This window comes from Panthera uncia (genome assembly GCF_023721935.1).
Source record: "Panthera uncia isolate 11264 chromosome B2 unlocalized genomic scaffold, Puncia_PCG_1.0 HiC_scaffold_24, whole genome shotgun sequence".
NCBI lineage: Eukaryota > Metazoa > Chordata > Mammalia > Carnivora > Felidae > Panthera > Panthera uncia.
This window is the reverse complement of record NW_026057580.1, coordinates 111,047,073-111,071,327: the sequence shown is the minus strand read 5'-3', so window position 1 is coordinate 111,071,327 and position 24,255 is coordinate 111,047,073. Positions and strand designations below refer to the sequence as shown.

General features: G+C 45.4%; 1 protein-coding gene across 1 annotated transcript in view; it reads right to left on the bottom strand.

Moving 5' to 3' along the window:
- Window positions 1-24,255, bottom strand: part of FNDC1 (fibronectin type III domain containing 1) — a 106,593-nt gene that overhangs the window by 47,423 nt on the left and 34,915 nt on the right. The window contains exons 5-9 of the mRNA XM_049654526.1: window positions 13,522-13,728; window positions 8,043-8,141; window positions 6,370-6,487; window positions 3,871-4,058; window positions 2,910-3,017 (exon numbers count right to left, since the gene is read on the bottom strand). Coding sequence (XP_049510483.1) covers window positions 2,910-3,017; window positions 3,871-4,058; window positions 6,370-6,487; window positions 8,043-8,141; window positions 13,522-13,728 — 720 coding nt within the window. The remainder of the gene's footprint in view (window positions 1-2,909; window positions 3,018-3,870; window positions 4,059-6,369; window positions 6,488-8,042; window positions 8,142-13,521; window positions 13,729-24,255) is intronic.

Genomic DNA, 24,255 nt, shown 5'->3' with positions numbered 1-24,255 from the left:
GACGGTTGGAAGGAGGAAACTGAAAACAGTCCTGTGTCCAGCAGACAGACTGTATGGGCAGGATGAATTAGAACGTGCATTACTAAAATTAATACTCCAGCAATGCACGCCGAGTCAGCAGCTGGAGCATAAAGACAGTGGAAGGTGAACTAGCATTCATTCGGGCTACCAGACAGGGTCATGGAGGGTTCAGCAGGCAATTTTCCATTTTTAGCAAATTAAACACATGGAACCCAGGAGGCCAGTCTTCATACAACTTACCCAAACTATTTACGCTGCGATGGGACTTTTTCTTCATTGTGCTTTTTGCTAACTTACTATGTCACATTAATATACCCTGAGTAGAAGCAGCCATGGGAGAAATGACAACTGTAGGAACTGAGTCTCAATTGCTCCCACCTTTAACAGCCTCAGTGTGTTCATTTGAGCTATTTTTATTTGCATCTTAGGCCAGATAAATTCTATACTTGGAGCAGAATTTCACCTTTGTAGGAATTACAGTCTTAATATAAGGCCATTTCACAGTATTTAATACTATGGGGAAAAGTTGCTAGTTCATAGATTTATGTGATGTCTAATGTTTCCATCTTGAATCAGTGATATTTATAGACACGTACAAACATGTAATGTCCTTAAACTTTGAAAATCAGAGCAAATTCAGTCCAAGGAACTAATATATCTCTATGCTTATGTGGAAATACTATAACGTAAAGAAGCCATGTTTTAAAGCAGAATTTCCACCCTCAACTAAAAACTGTCAGGTCTGTTTTCCTCCCAGTGAACTCATCACATTAATGGGAGGATGCACTAACCACAAAAAATAATTGGAATCACAGAAAAGCTAAGCGACTGTCATACTATCTACATCCTACGTAGAGGAGCACAGAAGACCTTTTCTTTTCCCTGAGATCTAATCTTTAAAAAGTATGTTAATTAAAAAACTTCAACCGAAAATACTTTTGTAGCATTTGTCCAGAAAAAAAAACAAAAAACAAAAAAAACACCCAAACATTCTTTTCTCTTTGAAAATGAGCAAACTAGTCATTTGTGGTGGTCACAAGTAAGAACTAAAAGAACCCACTGCTATAAAATATCGTCATACAGATTTTTTTTATGAATTCAATTCATCTGGAAAAAATGTAACCATGTCGAAGTATATTCTTCTATTATGTTTTCTATTTCTCATACATATAAATTCCCCAGTGTAATTATGAATTTTCAGTCCCACCACCACACCTTTATTAAAACCACCTAACAGGGTTAAGATACATGAGTTCTTTTGGACACAAAAACTCGGTAGCTATTATTATTTCTGAAAATATTTCATTGACTACGAGGGAGCTTCATTTGCCAAAGAGCTATAAATATAAACTAAGATGTGGGAGAGGGAAAGAAAACAAATAAGTAGCATGGTAATAAAGTCATGAAAAGAGGAACAATTGACTTTTTTTTTTATAACTAACAAAAGTAGTCAGCCAAAAAACGTATTTACGCAATTTTCACAATCCTTTTCAGCATCACAACAATAATACAGCCAAAGCTCAAACTGTCATAAAAAGGATGATTAAAAGGGCCAACTTTCTTCTCTTCATTTGCTTCTGATTTATTCCACTGGAAAAAAAAATGAGCAAGAACAGTATAATATATTCTTTAAAAACTGCAAAGTGAGAAAGCAGTAAGTTTAGAAACTACTGCCCCACATCTACCTTCCTTAACTTCTATTTGTCCCACGGACAACCTTACAGGTCCACAAAGACAACTTAGAGTTGTATACAAGAGAACTTTTCAGTTTTTTAATTAAATCCTCAAAGGAGATTAGCAATAACTGTCTCTATTTCTTTAAGCTTACACAAACTTGTCAGAGTATTCTGGACATAGACTTAACTTGTCTTCTAAAATCAAATAACAATAAAACGTACCCTTAGGGTGCATTTATACAGGCACTGTCAGGGGGGAATCTCCATATAGCCTTTTAAAATATCTCCAAACAGACTTCCGAAAGGTTCTTAAATATTTTTACATTAAAAAGAAGTGATTTGTGGGATGCCTGGGTGGCTCAGTCTGTTAAGCGTTGGACTCTTGATTCCAGCTCAGGTCATGATCTCTAGGTTTGTGAGTTTGAGCCCTACATTGGGCTCTGCACTGACAGTGTGGAACCTGCCTCGGATTCTCTCTCTCTCCCTCTCTCTCTGTCCCTATCCCGCTCGTGCTCTCTCTCTCCAAATAAATTAAAAAAAAAAAAAAAGAAAGAAAAAAGAAATGATTTGTGCTTTCTTTAACATTGTCAACAATTTTTTAAATTTAACTAGTTGTGAATATTTTATTCTATTTTCTTTTCATCTTCTGTGTTTTTTTCTAAGGTCATAGTTTATTGTTCCTCAACCAAAAAAATAATAATAATTAAAAAGGCTGAAAAATAGGAAAAAATCCATTTTTTAATTTTATTTCATTACTTGATTTTCAAACCCATTAAGTATTTATGGTCTCATTCAAGACATTTGTGGTCCCACAGGGTTCCAACTCACTTCTACGTTCCATGATCTTCCTGGTACAATGAAGAGACCCCTAGCATGAAACACAAGGTGTGGCTTATATGGATAAAGGTTATGCTGTCACACACACACAATCAAAAACATCCCTCCTGATAGCAGCACCAAATTCCCTGTGGATAGGGAAGATGGAAAGTCATCTTCACGACAACCTGGACCTTCCTGACAATGAAAACCCTGCATGAAATACCCTTGTCCATTGGGTTAGCGCCCCACAAGCGTACGCTGTTCCCTATTGCCTTTCCAGTCACCGATCCTGCTATTATTAGAACTGGTGTTCATCAGAGTCAACGGACACATCTCTGTTTGGAGTACTTTGCTGCGGTGTGCACCTTACACCTTAAATAATGAGGTGCCTACCTTTCACTTTCCCTTCGGTCTCAGGCAGTGCATCCCAAGCGACAGTGACAGCTGTAGATTTGCCATTGACTGGCCAGACGTTCAAGTTTTCAGGAGCTGTTGTAGGAGCTACAAAAGAACAGGGACCCAAGGTTTAAAAATGCCCTTATGGATATTCAACAAGTATATGACATGTGGTCCTACATATAGATTTTTCACTGAAGCAATACTGTGTTAATTTTTATTATACACGAGAGAAAAATCTACACTCTCATTACTCTTAGTGTAATACAGTGATTTATGTCAGTGCTACCAACTTATGTAGTGAGTTTAGACTTATCTAGGGAAATGCTTTTAGAATTTCAGAATTCCTCTCATTGCTGAATATTGAAATATATAAAGAAGACTAAAATCCAGTTCAAACTTCTTTCTCATAAAGCTTTTAAAGACATAGTTTTAAAAAATAATTGATACAGAGCAAAATTTTCCCCCAGGATCAAACACAACCTCAGCCTTAGGAAGGAAGAGTCTCTCCTACCCTCCAGAGCCAGGCATTACCCAGGGGCATTCACGCAGAAGTGGTGATTCCTAATTATTCTCTATCCTAGGATGTAATGTGCTCCACATGTCAGACTAACACGCTAATGCAAATGGCCAGTGAAGGATAAAACACAGATCCAAGGGAACAGTTCCTGAACTTCTTTGCATTCGTACATAGAAACACTTCCAAGATTTCGGAGTAATGTTACTTTAAAAACTGCCTCTGCTGGGGCGTCTGGGTGGCTCAGTCGGTTAAGCATCCAAATTTGGCTCAGGTCATGATTTCATGGCTTGTGGGTTCCAGCCCTGAGTCGGGCTCTGTGCTGACAGCTCAGAGCCTAGAGCCTGTGTTGGACTCTGTGTCTCCCTCTCTCTCTGCCCCTCCCCCGTTTGTGCGCTCTCTTGGTCTCTCTCTCTCTCTCTCTCTGTTTTAAATACAGACCAGATTCTGGTGTTCTCTGGAAGACAGATGTACTCCATTTGCCGTCTCTTTCACCCTGTGAAATACGGACTGCGAATTCATACATGGTGTCTGGAATCAGGTTCTCAACCAACACGCGTCTGTTCGAGGTCTGCTTGTGATCCCACCTTGCTGATTCCCCCTTTTCTCGATAGCGCACAGTGTACTGTCTGTAAGAAAACACAAGGCAGCCACACGCCCATCTGACCAATTCCCTGCAACTGAACGCTAGATTCATTGCTATTTTTCCTTCCCCATAAGTAATGACTTCTGGAGGTAAGCAGAGAAATCAAAGAGGAGAAAAATCTAAAGTTTTGACTATGTTATTAAGTCAGAGAATTTACTCTTAAGTTCCAGGGAAAGGTGTCTAAAGTAGGCCAAGAAAGATGGAGATTAGTGTCTTACAGATCAAAAGATCGAGCAGAGATTCAGAAGGGAAGAGACAGAAGGGGGACAGCTTTGACCAGGCAAGTGCCTTATGAGAGATGTGTGAGTGTGAATGTGTGTGTGTGTGTGTGTGTGTGTGTGTGTGTGTGTGGTGTGGAAAGGGCAATATTAAGAACTGGAACAGGGGCACGTGGGTGGCTCAGTCAGTTAAGCGTCTGACTTCGGCTCGGGTCATGATGTTGTGGCTCATAGGTTCGAGCCCCGTGTCAGGCTCTGTGCTGACAGCTCAGAGCCTGGAGCCTGCTTCGAATTCTGTGTCTCCCTCTCTCTCTGCCCCTCCCCCATTCATGCTCTGTCTCTGTCTCAAAAATAAATAAACATTAAAAAAAATTTTTTTTAAAAAACTGGAACAGCCCAAGGTATCTTGGTTCTCCAGAAAAGAAAGACAAGAAGATCCATTTCATGCCAAAGCAGTTATCTATAGTTTCAGGAGGAAAGACAACGTGTGGTTTTGAGTAGACTTATCATTATGAGAAGGAGCAAAACTATGTAATAAACACAGCAGGATAGAGGAGCTTATAAAAGGAGCTCTACTGTGTGATTATCACAGAGAGAAATGGTGTGGGCAAACAGGGTGTAACAATGTCAGGCAGAAGGCATCCTCAACATTCTGAGAGTTGCAAATGCCACTTAGTTTCTTCCTTTTTCAAGAAATTTTCTTTGCAGCCACTTTGCGGTAGAAAGCATGTGAAACATTAAAAAGGGACCATTCATTATATTTAATAAGTGAAGACTTCAGTTTCAGACACAGCCCACCAATTAATATAAGAGTCCTGCTAAGAAAACTGAAGCCCTCTTTTGTTTTCATCAAGATGTTAGAAATCAAAGTCCAGTGGTAATCAGGAACACTTTGTATTGGGAGAGGCCAAATGGCTAAGGAGAGAATCACTAGACCCTTCTGAGGTCCTTCAAAAGAAGCAGATTTCTTTCTTTCTTTCTTTCTTTCTTTCTTTCTTTCTTTCTTCCTTCCTTCCTTCCTTCCTTCCTCTTCTTTCTTTCTTCTTTCTTTCTTTTCTTTTCTTTCTTTCTTTCTTTCTTTCTTTCTTTCTTTTTCTTTCTTTCACTAACAGTGACAGAAACTATATCTAATACAAATAATGTATATATATATATATATATATATATATACACACATATATATATACATATATACACACACACATATATTATATGTATATAATCTCAGCATTCAATTCCATTCATTTTTTTAAAAGGACATTCACTCTTCCTGGTCATAGATAGGTTCAAAAATTAATACACAGTGCCCTGGTGGCTACCAAATCTTTGGCTTTCTCTTGGTAATATTAATTATTCAGTCATTTAACACATAAAATTTTGATGGCTATATTAATCTACCAGTAACATGAAATGCTGTTCACCAGTGGCTTTTTTTAACATAGAAATTATTTTAACCTTATGATTGGTTTTTCTTCTACTGCTATTGCAAATCAGTATAAAAATCTGAAGAGCATAACATCGTGGCTTAAGAGACAAAACAGTTGTCTTTTGCTATACACAAATGAGCTGGACATTAAGAAATTCAGTGTCTGAAGAATGTCTAAAGAAGAACTACAGTGTGCAAGGCATTTGACAAATGTCCACCTCTCTGTGTAAAAATCCTTGCTCCTGCCAACCTTTCCTGGGTAATGGGAGGGACGGAAGACTCCTTCTAAGATGGGCCCACATCCTCTGCACAACTAGATCGTAAGGAGACAAAGCAAAACACAAATGGGGCAAAGGAAGAGATGGAATCGAGGGAATTTCCAGACACAAGATAAAACTCTGAGCAAGTGAGAGGCGAGGTCCTCCTGTGTGCATTACACACGAGGCCATGATAGCATCTGATCTGTGGGAAGTGTGTGACCACACTCGAGACTAGCTGGACTGCCAGAGAATAGTTGATCATTCAGCTATGGGAAGAGGCCATCATCCATGTATGTCAGAAGATACAGTCATTCAAATAAACACAGGTCTTTTGAGCACCAGAAAAACCACATCTCTCATACCTAAAGGCAAAGAAATAAGGAAAAGTACCTTGATGCAACAACTTTCTTCTGTTTTTCCAAAACAGGATCCACCCAGGCTACAAGCACAGATTGGGATGACATGACCCGGACGTTGATGTCTTCAGGCACATCCAGGTCATCCTCTTCTGGAATGACAAGGGGCAACCTTAGAGGCTGTCTCTACAACAGGCTCTGCCCCGAGTTCCTCTGGCCCCCCAGGGTTCATTAATCACGCTGTACAATTTTTAAATTGTTTATGCTTAATGTAGATAAACTAAAATCTCCACTCTTGTCCTTCTCACACACAGTCTAAGAAATGGGCAGTTCACTTGAAAAGCTGCACAATCCAGCTGACATATAGCACAGTACAAAAGGGATGCTTTGCCCTGGTCCACAATTCTCCAAGCAACTCCGTGTTTTCTTAACACATACTGTAAGTTTCTGGGAAATCACACAATCTTTACAGGAAGCAAAAGTTTTGGAGGAGAAAAGGTCAAGCCAGAGCATTTCCTTGGCGATCATGGCATGAAACAAAATTCTGGCTCAAACAACTGCACAAATCACACTGGGTTCCATGTCCTCGCATTTTAGAAAATGTGGTTTCAAGACAGATTAAGAGCTACACTCAGACATAAAATAGATTTCAGTTGCAGATTTCCAGTGGAATACATTATAGTCACGAAGCCTGTTCTTCGTGAAGTTCTGTTCAATCTCTACCATAAATGAAGATTAAGAGGTTTCAATTTTGCTTTTTAGTCTCTTGGGGTTTTGTTTATTTTGTTTTTTCTTTTCACCTTTAAGGGATGGTGTTTCAAAAGGATGTGGCTTATGCTACAAATAGGGGAAGGTGGAAATAATTAGCCTGTTAGAAAAGCAATGGAGACACTTCTTCTATAGCAACAAATAATGAAAAATAAAAGTGCCACATCGTGTATTTGAGGCTTCTGTTACACAGTGTAAGCAATCATAATCATCACAGATATAAAATTATAATACATATATTATACATAGTATATTCTATTACTGTATTATACATAGTAATAGAATGTCTATTCCACAATATACTATTGAAATCACAAATAAATTGTGAATTCATGAAAATAATCATGTTATAGGTTTGCCTCTTTAAGTTAAGGCACAGGATCCAGAATAGGTATGTGTAATTTCTTAGTATGTGAGTAATATTAAAAACCACCTGTGAATGGACGTAGGAAAAAAGCCTCTGTTGGTAAATGACCAATGATCAGGCTATGAGATAGCCTCTACTACCTTTTCTTCCTCTTCTCAATGCTGTGTTTCGGTGGTTTTAGCTGAAATGAAGCATGAGTACAGATCTTGCACACCGCCCCCTCCACACCTACTCCTACTCCTCTCTGTTCACAGTCTGACCCCAAGGGCCACCGATGTTAGATCAGACTGGATCCTTAAATGGAACAAACGATTGGCTGCTTCTATCACGGCAAATTTGCCACACAGAGAAGCCATTCAAAATACACAAAGAAATATGCTTCATTGGAAGAACTCTGTGGGCTCTGAGTATAAAAGAAACACACTTCTGTCTGAAATGTGGCCGAGCCAGCCCTGTTGTTTCCTTCATACTGAATGACACCCAGTTAATTTGTCACTTAGCCAGCATCATTTGGAAACAAGACCTCATTCACACAGACCATGACTTGAGCAGGTGCGTCCTTGGAAACATACCTGAAATCTTCCGTTTCGTTAGGGCAGCCCTGTAGACAGGCTGACTCTGCCCCTGTGAGTTCATGGACTGCAGGGAGACCACATACACCGACTCCGAGGCTGTGGACCAACCGGCAAGGGATGAGGCTCTGCACTTGGCTTTCCGGAATGCACACCCTCATTGTCTGCGTCTCCCACCCCTACCACCAATCTTGGCTTTCTGGGGGCATTCCAATTTCTTCTAGACAATTAAAGATGAGACCAAGAACTGTAAGAACTAGGCTCAAGAAGAACACTATTATGTTAGAAAATGTGGGAGTGACGGTTACCTATAATTCTTGAGAAGTAGGTTTCTATCTCACCAAAATTGAAGAAAGATGAGCAATGTTTAAAAAAGAAAAGAATAGTATATTTTACCCACAGAAATCCCTCAATTTCTTTTTTACCTCCAAAATAGAAAGAGGGGTCACTCTGTTTCTGTCATCGAAAAGAAGGAAGCAAGACAAAAACAGTGAGTGTATCCGATTAGCAGTCCAGAGAGCATGCTGGGCCCTTAGAAACCAACATCCTCAGACTTGAGTCTCCAAAGATTTATTAAGAGCAAGTGTAAGAGTTTAAACATACCCTTTATTTCTGGATTGTTCTTTAAGTTAGGTCCCGCCACCCCACTCCCCTAATTGGACATTGGGTCCACTAGCATCCAACTGAATCTAAACTTGAAAACTTTATTTGGGAAAAAAATACAATGATGAAATAAAACTTGTAACTCTCAAGCACCTTGGAACCATAGAGTCTGGGACCCAGATGAAGTCTTCATTCAGTCTTCCAATGTGACCTTCTTGTTTTATAAATAAGGACATAAAGCCATGAAAAAAATTGGTTGACTTGCCCAAAGCCACGCCCTTAAGAAGGACTCAAAGTTGTCTCCAAAACCAGAGTTGCTAATGCCTAACTCCAGGCTCTTCCGACCAAGCTTCCTGTAGCAGCCTTGATCAGCCCAAGAGTAAAAATGAGGCAATTTGATATATTTCTAGTGCAGACAACAATCTTATCAGGTAATACCTAAGCAAATTAGCAGAAGGGACACTGAGATCCTAACAGAAACCTGTAACACTAGAGGTCTGCTTTCAGGGATTGCAAAGTTTCACAGCAAGGGGAGAACAAACGTTTTGTTTTTACAAACAATATGTCAGTTAAACATAAAAGGAGACCAGTGTTCAAAAACCTCACGTGGAGAAACCTACTTATGTAAACTAAACTGCTGTAGACTAATCACGTTTCAGGGAAAGGGGACAATGTTTGACAATCTTTGAGCACCCCCACTCTCCCTCCTCTTCTTCTTCTTCTTCTTCTTCTCTCTCTCTCTCTCTCTCTCTCTATATATATATATATATATGTATGTATATATACACACACACATATATATACACATATATATGTATATACAAATATATATATGTATATATACACACATATATACATATACATACATACTTACAGAGAGAGAGAGAGAGCAGGTAAAACTCATGCTGGGATGATAAATTATTATTGAGGCTAAGGCTCTGACATCTTACTCTACCACAGAATTTTGAAATATATGTTTATTAAAAGGGAAGAATCAAGTTTGTAACCCTCGCATTCATAGAGCATCAAACTAAGCTTCCAGAGAGAAGTCCCTTCAGGGGATCAATTTCTTGGTGCTATCGACAAAGGAAGCAGCCCAAGGTCAACAAAGAAAAATTGTGCCATCCAACCTCACAACCCGGGAACACGTATAAATAAACATAAAAAATGTGACCCATCATTTATCAAGAGCCACCAAGAAATGAGTAACTTCCCACAATTGACGTTTTTACATATTTGCGATGTACTTCTTAAAGTTCCGAGACTGTTTTTAATGCCCAGATTCTTGATTTGCAAGCTCTCCACACTAAACTTGGCCCAAGATTATCATGAAGGAAGAGTAAACCAGGACAGCTCACATGTCTGGGTCTGTCTCTGCCATGCTGGACATGTCCCATCAGTTACTCATTTAGTCCCGACAAAAGTTCCATGAGGAAGCTACTCTCACAGTCTCCTTTTCACAGATGAAGAACCAGGATCAGGGGGACAAGGTGACCCACCCAAGGTCATGGACTAGGTGGTCAGTCCAACACCCAAGTTTTACTCCTCTGGGTGAGGAGGGAGCAGGGCCCAGAGCCAAGCACCGGCTACGGAGCAACCAACTCGTTCTTCACAGAAGCAATGAAGCCTCACTGGTATCACAACACACTCCATTCTGTGCCCAATCATTGATAGTCTGGGAATAAAATTTCCAAACTGATCCCACCATCACCAGCCCAGTGCCCCCTGGGACCCCAGGCACCCCCGCCCCTCTTCAGAGCCACAGAGCCTGACCTCAGGCATGTGACTCACCAGAAACGCAGGTGTCTGGACTTCGGACTTGTCTGTCCTCACTTCCTGAGGGAGCCCAAACTCACACGCTCCTTCATTACTGCCCCACTCACACGTGAGCTCTGGTGTTTGCTCTGTTCTCTCGCCTCCTTAGCCCGGGGCCACTGTGCCTCCCTGGAGGGGACTTGGCCCCTGAGCCCCGGGTGCCCACCACAGCACTTCCCACCTCCTGTGCCCGCACCTCTGCCTCCACTTGCACGACACTCTGTCCGTTGTCTGTCCCTGCCAGGGACTGTTGGGGCCCCAGAACCCCATGGGTCCTGACACAGAAGATGCCCAGTAAGGTGTTTCGTAAATGACTCGGAAGGCAGGATTTTTGCTGACGGGACCTCAGGCCCACCTTTCCGCAAGTTTCCTTCATGTGTGGCCATGCTCTGCAGGCACCACGCTTTTCATGGCATCTGGCTTATGAACAGAACTAGAATCCTAATTCTGGTAAAAATGAGAACACAGGCATCTCCTAACACAACAGGCCCACTGCGACATCTCCCCGGGAATTCACGGCATCCTCCCAACCGTGCTGGAGCTAGCGTCCAGGGAGACCTCTTCTTCCTCACGGCAGCCTCTGGGATCATTCACGACGGCAAGTCCAACACATTTTTGTCTGGTGAAAATTCAAAAGCTAACACGGTGTAGCTGAGGCACAGGAGGTCCACACTGCTCATCAGGCTGAGGCCGGAGCCATCCTTGACCTCAGGTCCCACATTTGTTCAAGCTGAAGCAGCAAACAAATCCTTCTTCTGCCCTCAGGTGAGCCAGGGGTCATGACTGAGCAAATCAAGAGGCAGCAGAACCAGTCAGATGAGACGCTTGTTCACACTGACCGACGTCTTACTGCGTGGTGTCTGTGAGAGGCTCAGCACAGTGAAAAGTGCCCACTTAAAAAAGGCCCCCTGCAGTCTCAGGAACGTAAAAACAGAGACTCCACTCTTCTGCTGATACTCTGGGTAGAATTTGGCCCGTGTCACCAAAACAGCCATTTCACCATGAAGTGCAACTATTCAGGGCAAGAGGTAGGCTCAAGAATGGACGACCAAAGAGTGATTGGGCCTCTAGCTCCAGGCCTCGCTGCTCATGCTGAAGCCTCACTAAGCACCCACGGCTCAGACTTGTCCATCTCCTTCTGTGACCCCGTGTGGTGGCCAGTGGCACGGGAGCAGAGGGGTGGCTGGTCATTTTTGTTGGGGAGGTCTGGAGTCTGTATTTCGAGATGGTTTGGATGCTATGCCTGACAGAACACCCACCAGGCTCTTCCAAGAGTCTTCAGCAGGTGGCTGAACAGAGAGCAGTGAGCAGGACGGTGACTTCAGGGCTATTACAGAAGGGGAATCCAGCCTGGCCTTCCACCGGTGTCTCCACATGGATCAAATCTGCCCCGATCAGTGCCTGCCGTGCAGCCCAGGGGGCCAGGCTTTGAGAGCCTTGAGGAACTCAGAGCTGCCTGTCCAGACTCCACAATATGTGGTCACCGAGCAGAGTGGATTGTCTTCTCGGAGCACCTGAGGCGCCTGGGGCCAGCAGGAGGCTGACTTGTTTCCTCCACCGCCACTGAGCCCCTGACCGCTGTTCATCGCTCCTGTGAGCCTGGCACCCTCCCTCTGGGCTCTCTTCTCCCTTCCTTCTTCCACTCCTCCGTCTTGTCTCACCAGACTCACTTCCCACTACTTGCCTGTCCCTTGTCGTGTCTGACAGAAGACTTGAGTAGGAGCCACGGGCACCACTGCCTTCTCACCAGGGACACTGCTTACGGCACACAGCTCCGTGTCTTCGTGGGCTCCTTTGCCTGGAGTCCACCCTCTCTCCCACCTCCAGCCCATCTCGTGGGTGCTGGAAGCTGAGCGAAGCCTGGCATGCAAGTGAAGAGACCACCAGGTCTCACAGGAGTCTTGTGGGAGGGCCCAATAAATCACACCCCCTTTCTGCCCCGAGTACTGACCCAATTAGGAAATGACTGAGAATAAGTAGTGGGGGGCCAATATACTTATTGCTGGTGCAAATGTGAGAGAACATGGGGTAAGTATTCTGGAACGAACCCTAGAATCACACGGGCCATCCTGCCCAGCAGCCCTGGGCTCTACATGACTTAGGCCTAGAGGAGCTGAGCAGACCATGTGCTCTCTAGAGCCTGGCTTCCCCCCAAGTGGAGGACACACAAAGGGCAACCCACGCTTACCCAACGCCGACCACCAAACTCATCAGGTAAATAAGGGGGCGTGAGGAAAGGGGGAGAAAGGCAGGAGTTTGTAGCATTGCCTCTCTAAAACCATGGCCTGTGCCACTGTCCGGGCCTGTCAGTGAGTAAAGGCAGCAAAGGTCAGGCCTCCGCCCAAGTAAGAACAATGCACATATAATCTCTCCACGTTACAGCAGACGTTCCCTCCCATCCACGTTCCGTGGCCAAGGCTTCCTTCCCACAATAAAGGTTTGCAGAGAAGGAGGAAGGCAGGCCTGATATGCAGCCTTCATCAGCAGCCACCACATTTCATCTTGAAAGCACCCAAGTTCCAGTGTCCTCGGATCTAGGACAAAGCTTAAAAGAACAAAACGGTGGGGCACCTGGGTGGCTCAGTCAGTTCAGCGTCCAACTCAGGTCATAATCCCGCAGACCGTGAGTTTGAGCTGTGCATCGGGCTCTGGGTGACAGTGCAGAGCCCACTTTGGATCCTTTGTTCCCCTCTTGCTGCTCCTCCCCCACCTGCACTGTCTTTCAAAAATAAATAAAACATTACAAAAGAAAAAAAAAAAAAGGACAAAATGGTGGAAACAGAGACAAGATGAGAAAACCTTAGCTTCCCTCTCATGTCCAGAAAAATGGCCCAACTCAAGGAACTGATGGGCACCTGGAGGGGAGGCCTTGTCCTGCCCCTAACGGAAGGCTGAAAGGGCAGAGGCACGGAGGGCAGACCTTGCAGAGTTCAGTTCGGAAGAATCGCAATACCTGGAAAATGAACGCTATGCCTACCATGTACCTTTCTGTCATGAACGAGCTTCTAAACATTGACAAGATTGCATCGGTCATCAAAACATCAGTTACCATTAAACTCACCCAGCTTTTTAATTTCGTGTGTTCGCTCATCTCTTGTCAGCGGAACATAATTCATCTTCCGGCCACTTTCCCCGTAGCCCAGAAGAAAACCCCGTGATCTGCGTGGACTCTTGGCTCCCGACAGGCGTGGTGCCTTCCACGCAACGGAGAGCCGGTCGTCTGAGGATCGGACACGCACGCGCAAGGGCTTGTTTGGCACTTCCTTTTCTTAAAGAGGACATGACACAGAAATTATTAAACAGTACACCCCTCAGACTTAACCATTGAGTATGTCAAGTCAGTCCAAAGTCTGGCAGCTGTGCTCGAAACCTCCATGTTCGCTAACGCATTCGAGGAGGAACGTATTTCCCCCACGGGTATCGACACTCCACTCACATGTTCCTCCCCGCATTTCGGACCGAGAGGTCTCGAGAACTTCAAGTGGAAACATACCACTGTGGGGCTGCCAGCCAGAAATCTTGGATGTTTTACAACGTCTTTTTTCACCTATTTTGAGTTCTTAAGGCCAAAACTATATATTCTCCGGTGAGAGCTAAAGATCAGTGTAAAAACATAGGAAACGCAATTTGGTGCTATTTCTAACTGTCCTCCAGGAAGCTCTCCTCTCTAAGGCTGAAAAGACAGCCTCTCCTTGTCTTTACGGTTAAACCCCTAAGAGCTAAATACTAACTGGCTTCTGCTTTTTATTATAATTTCTCTTTCATGGCTGCCTTGCCCCGCCAGGTAAACCCCGCTGCTCACCCCAGTCTCCGCTCTTTCCTTCTCATGACATCAATGCCTAGAAATCCTCTTGCTAAATGGCAATCTCAAGAAACGCTCTGACTGTTCACTTTTTTCAAAGCAATGCATTCTGGTGGCAGGTACTTAGTGTTTCGAGTCTTATTTTTACATCAGTTAAGAGCCGACAAGTTTGGGAACAAGGGTGAGGGGCCCTGGGGAGACCACACCGCCTGTTTCTGACGGTGGGCCACATTCTAGCCCTGCATCAGGATATGGTTAGGCTAATACGTGTCTCTCTGGTTATAGAGGCCAGGTCTTCCCAGGTATTGTTCTTCAACCTACATCAGTCCATTAGTAATTGTGACTAGTGTTTTAGACATTCTTAGCTAAGCAAAGACATAAAAACAGATTCTAATGTCACGAGTTAGTGTGAGTTTCAATAACACAAATAGACACTAGAGATGGTTATTCTAAAAAGCCAGACACGTGGCTCCAATGTCTTAAATGTAATCAAAAGGGATATTCTTTTGTACACTAGCTGGAGTTACCTACTCAGTTACTGGGCACCTGCATTCCTAAAGACTACTTAGAGAATATCATGCTATGGTAAAATAAATATTTTGCCCAATATCAAAGTAGTAATTTTTTTTTATTTGAGAGAGAGAGCATGCGTGCAAGCAGGGGAGGGGCAGAGGGAGGGAGGGGGGGAAAGAGGGTGAGAGACAGAGTGAGAGAGAGAGAGAGAGAGAGAAAGAGAGAGACAGAGAGAGAGAGAATGAATCTCAAACAGGTTCCATGTTCAGCATGGAGGCTGACGCAGGGCTCGATCCCTGAGATCACGACCTGAGCCAAAATCAAGAGTTGGATGCTCAACCACCTGAGCCACCCAGGTGCCCCTCAAAGTAGTAACTATTAAGATTTTTTGTTTTTAGCCCAATAGTGTAGTCAAGGGACCAACTTTACAGAACTTGCAGCATGGTATCGAGTAACTTTTCCTGGGGTTATACCAAACTGATCTCCGTTTTGTTCCAAGAGGTAGGCTCTCAATTTCAAGGACTAGCCTCTAGAAAAATTAAGGACCACCAAATGATATGGAAAGACAAATATATTCATTTAAGTAGCTCAAAAGAAAATAATTTGCCAAAACTGTTCAGTACTAATACTCATTAATGGCACAGCATTGATTAACTGTATGAGTTCCGATATTAATCCTATGATTTGTTATTCTTAAGAGTTCCCAGTGGGGATCTCTTACTTCATACCCATAACAATGCGATGTCCCATGTTTCTAGAAAGATCCAGGTTGCCAAAACTTATTAAGTGTTTGAGTTATCCACAGATGACGGTGTCACAGAGGTGGACATGAATTTCTTCATCAGCATGGGTCACTGACAAACAGACGTTGTGTGGGGCTACAGTGAAAAGATTTTTTTTTTAAATACTGAGGAAAATGTCTTATAAAACAACACATATAAAAGTAAAATCTGGATAAGGAGCAGCATTTTCAGTCTCATTTATCAACAATGACGTTTTGGTTTGTTTTTTAAAGTTAGCAGATCTTGGGGGGACATTCATCAGAACAAAATACACAACCAAGCTTAATTTCTCAGGAATAGCGTTCACGTCATTTTCAGATTTGTGCAAAGTGACGAAATAGACTTTACAGGAGCCATAAGCATGGGCATAGAAGTCAAGAAAGAAAATTTTATAGGAAGCAAAACCCTTTGCTTCATTCTGTCTTTACATCTTCTAAGTCATTTTTACCCGTGGGCCTCTAATGCAAACTGTCACCACACACACGAAATTCCATTTTAACAGAAGATCCTCTCATGAGTTAATGACACAGACTCTCTGAGGGTGAACCACCTGAGGTTGGGGTTTGATTTCACAGGATGCCCAGCATTGGGCAGGGGTTGGCACTACATTTTTAAAAAGTGTAAAAGGTGAAAATGGTCTCTGCCAACAACATATGATGTTTATTTGACTTTTATAAAAAGTTCATACCTCTTCAAAGGCACTTCTCAGTGATGTGGGGTTGAAAATGACTCTTGCTCAAGTTGCCACAGGCCATTTGCACCGCTTGTTTTTCGGGTGGAAATGACAGGGTCACCACCCAACCAAGCCTGCCATAGTCTGTTTCTCGAGGAGCGGCAGTAAACAGGACAGATGTCCGTGGTGCCGTTATCAATTTGACTGTTCTCAGTGTTACTCACCCACCCCGAGCTCTTGGTCTAAAGCCCTCTGCGGCCTACAGTGATGCTCCTACCACTGCAGAAAGCAACACGTCAGCACGGGAGTTCTGGGATGATGTCCAGCAAAATGGGCAAATGTACTGAAAACACACACATGGGTCTTACAGGAGTCAGCTAAAAAATAAATTATTGGACAGAGAATGGTTGTTCCCTGCCCTGGAGCTCTGCTCCAGGCCTGGGACGCTTCCAGCCGTGTCCCGCGTGCTACGGTGGAAAGTGTTCCCGGGGGGTGCACTGTCACTGCTGGGCCTTGGGGAACGTGGCGGGTCTCTGCTCCAGACAAATAACCCCCGACACTCAACAGTAAAATACTGACAAAACAGTAACAAGGAAAAGTGACAGAGTCCCTGAGGAGGAGGAAGGGGTAAGGTTCCAAGGACGAGGAGTTCAGTCTCAGACGGCACAAGTTTGCTGCCTGAGGTGCCTGTGGCTCTGTCTTGACCCACGCGAGGCCCGCTAACTATCCACCACACTGCCCAGTGGCAAAGACAGTGGCTGCCCCCTCAGATCGTATGGGCTTTCACCCCCGGCTCCGACCTGCTGTCCAACCTCTCTGCACCAGGGCTGGGGAAGGAGGCTGAGCCTGCTGTACAAGGAACTCAGGGGAAAACAGGGAACGGGGCTGAGGCTAGCCCCAACCACCAACCACAGGGCTGAGCCTAGCCCCAACCACCAACCACACTGCCTACTGCATACAGACCTTCACAGTTTATCCCAAGCCCTCACATGGTTTATTTTAATTGTCCTTACAAGAGCTTCCAAGTAAGTAGGACAGACATCATAATCCCGGAGAGAAAACTGATGTTCAAAGAGATGAAGTTGCTGACCCAAGGCCGCACAGCTACCGAGTGCCCAGTGGAGACCCGAATTCAACCACTGCAGGCCGAGTTCCAATCTTGTCTAACTAGACGCCTCCCCTTTACGTTCTCCCCTCACCCCATATGCCACCTCGGCAACCACCTAACCTCGTCTGCCAATGAATGAATGTCAAACAACGTTCAGAACTGAACAGGCCGTCTTCAGGGTATGAGTATAATGCCTCGTACAGTGGGCACTAAGAGTGTGTGTGTGGGCACACGCACGTGTGTGTGTGCGTGTATGTGGGTGTGCGTGTGTTTCAACGGACCAGACAGTATACCGAGCAGGTAACAAACAAACAAGAGAAGGCCTCTCACCAAAGATTGCCCTGAGAACTGTTCCCACACCACACAGACGTTCCAGACTCTGAAAACCACAGAGTAAGGTGAAAATGCCCCCCTCAACACAGCCCTCCATTTTTCTAATCTTGGTTTTAGAAACGCCAGCTATAATTTTTTTTTCAGGTATTTTGAAAATTTCTTTAATATGCTGGGTCCTTCACACCATCAAACATCTTTCATAGATCTTTTAAAGATCATCTGGTAACTCTCTTTTAAGCTGATGCACACATTAAAAAAAAAACAAAACTATCCGTATGGTTCACATTTACTTGCAATGAAACTATTTCGGTGTCTTCTCTAAGCTGTATGTGATAGCTTCACAGAAGCCCTGTGAAATTTTTCTAATAAATCTCTGTAAGTCTTTTATCTTGAAAACAGGAAGTCACAATTGCCACGGGTAATCCCGTTCACATTGACCAGTGCAGAGTGTATTTTAACCTTGGCGGGACACAATCCCTCCCTTGCTCCTGGTACAAAATAATCAGGTAGATCTTACTCAGAACTGGTCAATAACAGAAGACCTGTGGCGATTAATTACACACCATCTACCTGGCAGGTCAACTGGGGACAACAATTACCATCTGGATTATAGCAGACCTCAGAAAGTCAAACAGGATTAGGACATCGCTCCTGACCTGTACTGCCAGCCACACCAATTGGCAAATATTCTGAAATTACATGGACTCAGAATCTGCTCTTGATGCAAAGAAAAAAACTTAAAAAACCAACGTGATGCTCTGCCCATCTACAATTCAAAGCTAGTTAAACATGGTTGCTTCTGAATTGGGTTTCCACAGACTCTAAAGTCAGGGTTTGAATCTGAGTCTGATACTCACCGGCTGTGTGACTTTGAGAATATTCACTGAAGCTCCATTTCCTCCTCTGTAAAGTAGTATATAGCATGTCGAATTTTGTAATATTAATCCACAAAAAGCATTTAAAACTGTTCCTGGCATATATTAAGCACACATTCGTTGCTAGCTGTGTGTGCAGTTGTGATAAAAATGAAATTCCTCGTTTACCAAACTCACTGGATGGGTGGGCCAGACTCGCGCTACACAGCTCACCATGATGCCTTGCACACAGGGGGCGCCACGAAAATGCGTTGCAAAGAACCAGACAAAAGCAAAAGATGCCCTATTGCCAAAGACTCTTTACGTTGAAAACCTTCTCAAATGCGAGGTGGTCTAATCCAGACCCCTTTTTGCACCATGAACTGAAAGCATCTAACAATTATCAAGTCCCTACTCTTCGCTGGCCTAAAAGAGTCCGTGGCCACTGCTGTCCAGGGACCACTTTCCTCAGCCTGGCCTCAGCTACCAGGACATTCTCATTTTCCGCAGAATGTGAGGTATCACTCAGTGCGCAGCTCTGAGGACCAGGTTTAAGTGGTCTGTTCCACTGATGAACTTGACACCCCACTTCCCTGACCTCCAGGCCTCACAAAGATAAAGGTAAATGGCCCTTATCCCCATTCCCACGGCCTCGCAGGGCAGGCGTGTGTGCTCACTCATCCTCTGCCCCAGGCAGCTTCCCCACCATCCCCAAACATCAGACCCCCGAGGCCAGCGGGGGCACCGGTCCGTCCAGCGAGAAGAGGTCCAGCCTGTGAGGCTAGAGTAGTGACGCCCACACGGCAGTGTGGGGCCAATCACCTGGAAGGCTTGTGGAAACACTCCCCAGCCCCCACCCCCATCAGGGCCAGAGAGTCCAAAGCTTATGTGCACATTTGATGAATAAACATGATAAGGAAGAGACAGGATGGGAAAAGGGGAGAAAAGGTGCATTGGAGGGGTGTGAAGATGAACCGCAGACAGCCAGAACAGAGACAGGACATGGGCTTTGCTGTCCCCACTCGGAGTGTGGATTCCCTGTCGCTAACATAGGTCCAGGCCAGCACTGACTGACATCTGCCAAGATAGGTCTGCAAGCACCTCTGTCTGCCAAGGGCTCCTTCCTGGGCGAGCTCTGACACGTAATCTCCTGAGACAAACCTCTGAATGTTTCACAAAACTCTCCTTCCACACACCCACATTTGCAGTTCTTCCTCTGAAGTCCTTTTAATGCCATGCTTTCGTTTCCAATAAACATCCTCAGTGATTTGACTACTAAGCTTTTGTGTGTTAGGCCAAATATTTTTATTTGACAGTTTATTACTAACAACGACAGTGAGAAAATATTTTTAACAAGAAAGAATTACTTAACCAGAAAGAGAAAGACTGTCTTATTTCTTTATTTTGGAATAGTGTCTGTCACCATGTCACCAGCCTTCATAAGATAACTGGATCCCTACCAGGCAGAAGGCATTTGACAAACATCCTCACAATAATCCAATAACAGCCCATTTACAAAGAAAGCGAGGCTCAGAATGGTTAAAGGGGAATTCAAAGCCAGACAGCAGGGGCACTAAGCCGGGCTGGAACCCTGGTCTGTGGGATCTGTAGCTCTGATTCTCTCCACTTCGTTCTTGTTCAGAAGTTCCCGGTGGTTATAGAGTCGGTGTCACCAGCGGCCAGCATGGTGGCTGCCCTGGGAGAAGGTCCCCTTGGTGCCTCACAGACACCTCAGCTGAAGGATCTGGTCTGCAGCTCCAGTAATCACTGCCCGTGACTTCCACACCACGAGGACACCCACTTACGGAAAATGTCAGCGTAGACCCCAAGGACCCGGCTGCTCTTAAGAGAAGTTGGTCCATCTGTCCCATCAGGATACACTCATCACACGGTTCCCCTGACATTTATACATTTCAGCACTCCAGGGAAGACCGTCTGATGAAGAGCCCAGGACCTGGGCAGCACCACCGACAGCCTGGCCGCCTGACTCATCTGGAGAAGCAGTCAGAACACGAAGGAGAGAATTTTTGCAAGTTAGACACATCTCTCCATCCTTCAGAGACACTAGAGCGGTGGCCCTAAGCCCACACCTGGAGGCACTGGATCCTTACTGCCTTTTCAGGGCTTGGGAGAAGACAGAAGATCTTCAAAGAAAAAAAGAGAGAAAGAAAGAAAAACAACCTTGATCTCCCCCAAGCTAATCAATGCCAATTACTAACGTTGTGATGGATCATGAACCCTAAAGAGCCTTTATAAAACATCTCACACTAACTCTTAAATCAACCAACCTAAGCGTCTTCCGTCAAGCTTTCTCCTGCCCCCTGGACCTGTCCAGGTCTTCACAAACTCTTCTCTCCTGCTCCCTGGGATGATGCAGTGATGTCCAGGCTGTCACCAGATGACAAGCCTCAGGGCATCCTTCTCGGCATGGTGTGGAGAAAGGATGGTGTGGTCAGAACCCCACAGGCTGTGTGAGGCAGCCAGCATTGGTGCCCTAAAATAGGGCACTCGGAATCCAGTAGGGATGGTCCCAGAAACAAAGCAAATACTTTCCGCCATCCTGGGACCACTCAGCTGTGGCCATATTGTTTTGTTTGGCTGTTTGTTTCACGTTATCACTTAGCATAGCTCCTCAAACTTTTCACCAGAGTTTACTTAACAGCAAAAGCAGATGGCACAATCCCAGAAGCCAGGAGCAAGGCAATTTACGCAGTCTTTATCTCAAAATTGCACGTCAATTCTGCAGACTACTCTTTAATATTTTGGTGTTTGTTTTACACTAGAAAGTAACATTTTGAATGACTGATCATCAAGAAAGCACTTCCTGTGGACATGGCCGGTGAATCCTATACCTTCATGGACTTCCAGGTTCCGAGAACCCCAGGTTTAGAAGCCCCAAGAACCACTAGTGCGTCAGCAGCTTCAGGATGTTATCCAACGTGTCAAACGGTGGTTGACTTTGACCTCGGTGGTGCAAAGAATATCGGTGAAAAGTACTTTATGCCACCAATTTCACCCCACAGGACCAGGGCTACAAAATGCCAGGTCACCCTGAGATGGCGGCCAGTGCTACATGAGTGACACCTGCACAAGTTGGTCATGAAGCCCGGCCACAAGAATTAAGAGGTTCAGCAACCACCTGCATGGACACATTCCTCAGTTCTTACAGATCCTAAGCCTTTCGAGGGGCATCTCTCCCCACACTAAGCTGACCATCTTACTGTGTAGGCAGAGCAAGGGTCTGCTTCCTACTCACGGCAGTAGCTCCTGTATAAGCCTTGAAGAACAAAACCAGCCGCCGATGTCCTCAGCCACCTGCGACAGGAGCCTGGGGGGAGCCCACCCCTGGCCCAGCCCCACGGACACAGCGTGAGGGGATCCAGGGAGCTTCTCCAGCTGTGGAGGCCTCCTCCATCCATGATGGGCAGTCACAGTCACTGAAAGCGTCTGCTCTAGATCCCTCTGGGGGTATCGTCATTTCCAGAGGCACTTCCTGAGGACCCACGAGGGCCACAGAAAAGCAAAAGGGGGAACGGCCCTTTTCTGACCTCCTCAGCGGCTGAAATGCAGACCTCTGGCATTTCTTCACCCCGCGGTGTAACACGGAGACTATGGAGGCCGAGACGAAGGACTGGGAAATAGTCTGAGGAAAATCATGTCCCAGTTCAAAGGTTTGTTTGGTTCAGTTGTTTTAGTCTTAAAGCTCATCTACATCGCTCTCATTCGGGAGTAGACAACTAAGTAATGCACTCGTTCCCTGGAAATGAAGACCATGTTTTTGCTGAGTGGCTACTGAAGAATTCAACTTCTTACTGTGACCCAACATGCCCTTTGCAAATAGAAGACCCAGTTACGATATTTGAATAGGCTGAAAAGCTAAAAGAGAAAAGGGCTTTCTTTCAGGACTAAGATCTGCATTTGCAGGGCTCCTGCCATATAAGCTCATCCCTCTTTGGCGACCTCACAGGGGCCACGCCCTCCCTCTCTTCCACTCAGACATCAAAAGAAAAGGCCACGGTGGATATGAAGTCAGAGAGCGGCACCTGGCCCCCAGGACGCTGACCTTGTCAGAAGCATTGGGTTTAGTAATGACCGCCGGACATGAAGGCAGGGAGAGCAGCTCCTCACTCAAGGCCACTCACGTGGGGACAGCTCATCTCTCCAGCTTTCGGCCCTGCCCTGTCTGCTTGGAGCAGCCACTCATCGGCTCTGAAGGGAGCACCCAGCCCACCCGGAGCAAACGGCCTCACTCCTGGCCACTGGCTTCCTAGCAACTCACGGAAAGGAAAATCTGTGAGCACATATCCTACTCATCAATATGGCAGAAACGCCACAGAAGGCTGGTTGAAGCCCTGGTGTCAGAGAAGGCCGTCGGCAATGGCTCCTGACTCCCTTCCAGGGGAAACCTGTGGGGGCTGGAACCCCCGAGGGCTTGGCTCTGACCCAAGCACATCCAGCCACGTGAGAAGTCACACAGCTCCGCACACAAGCCTCCACGCCCTACTTTCTCATTACTGAAGAACGGGCTGGAAGGTTAGGGAAGTCTCCCCCTAATGTGACAGGCGACTTGGAAGCAGTCACTCTGATAAAGAGCTGGGAGCCCCCAGGAGGAAGGCACCTGTCTCCGGGCAGTGCCTCTGAGGGACCTAGAGGCAACCTCACAGCAGAGGGACTGTGCACCCACCTCGTCTCACAGACCAGCCGCCTCGAGGAATCCCAATCCACAGACACAGTCAATATCATTCCAAGAAACAGAAGGAAGAGTTAGGATCTCTGATTAATGACCACACCGCTCTGTGGCCAACACACCGGCAGGCCCAGGACCACCCCAGCGTCCGCGGCTGAACCAGGCAGAGGTGACCCTGGCCTCCTGACAGGGCGCTGTGTGATGCGGAAGCTCTCGTCACTGCTCATCTCCTGTACCAGGGCACAGCCCCCCAGTGGAAGCAGCCTCCAAGTGCATTTCTGCTTAAAAAACATTTATGGAGCACCTACTGTGTGCTTGCCCCAGGCCCTGGAGATAAACAGATGAGTAAATTGGGGCGCCTGGGTGGCTCAGTTGATTAAAGCATCCAACTTCAGCTCAGGTCATGATCTCATGGTTTGTGAGTTCGAGCCCCGCGCCAGACTCTGTGCTGACAGCTCAGAGCCTGGAGTCTGCTTTGGATTCTGTGTCTCCCTCTCCCTCTCCCTCTGCCCCTCCCCCACTCACTCTCTGTCTCTCTGTGTCTCTCTCTCTCTTTCAAAAATAAATAAACATAAAAAAAAAAATGAGTAAATCAAAGGACCCAGCCCTTGAGGAGCTCACCACCCGGGCTGTGAACCAGAAATTGATTTTTGCCCTGCAAACCGTACTTAGTAACAACTGATGATGGCATGAGAAAGCTCCCGAGGAAATAATGCCATAGACATTATTAAATCCCCGTTGGCCGGGATGTTAATCGAAACTAGCTTGCGAAAAGACCAACTGATCATAATTAATTAAAAATTTCTGGACTGGAGTCTACTCTTAAGTCTGGCACAGAGCAGCCCCATGGTCTGGCTCCAGCATTACCTGATGGATAATCAGATAATCAGCACTGTGTGTGATTTGCCCACGGGTGGGTTGTGCCGGCACCTTTTACCCAGAGTGACACGGACGCGTGTCTTCTGGCCCACGTGGCAGGATTCCTGCCATCACACACAGAGAAGGGGAGGGCAGCACAGACGGGGGGGCCCTTGGGGGAGGCA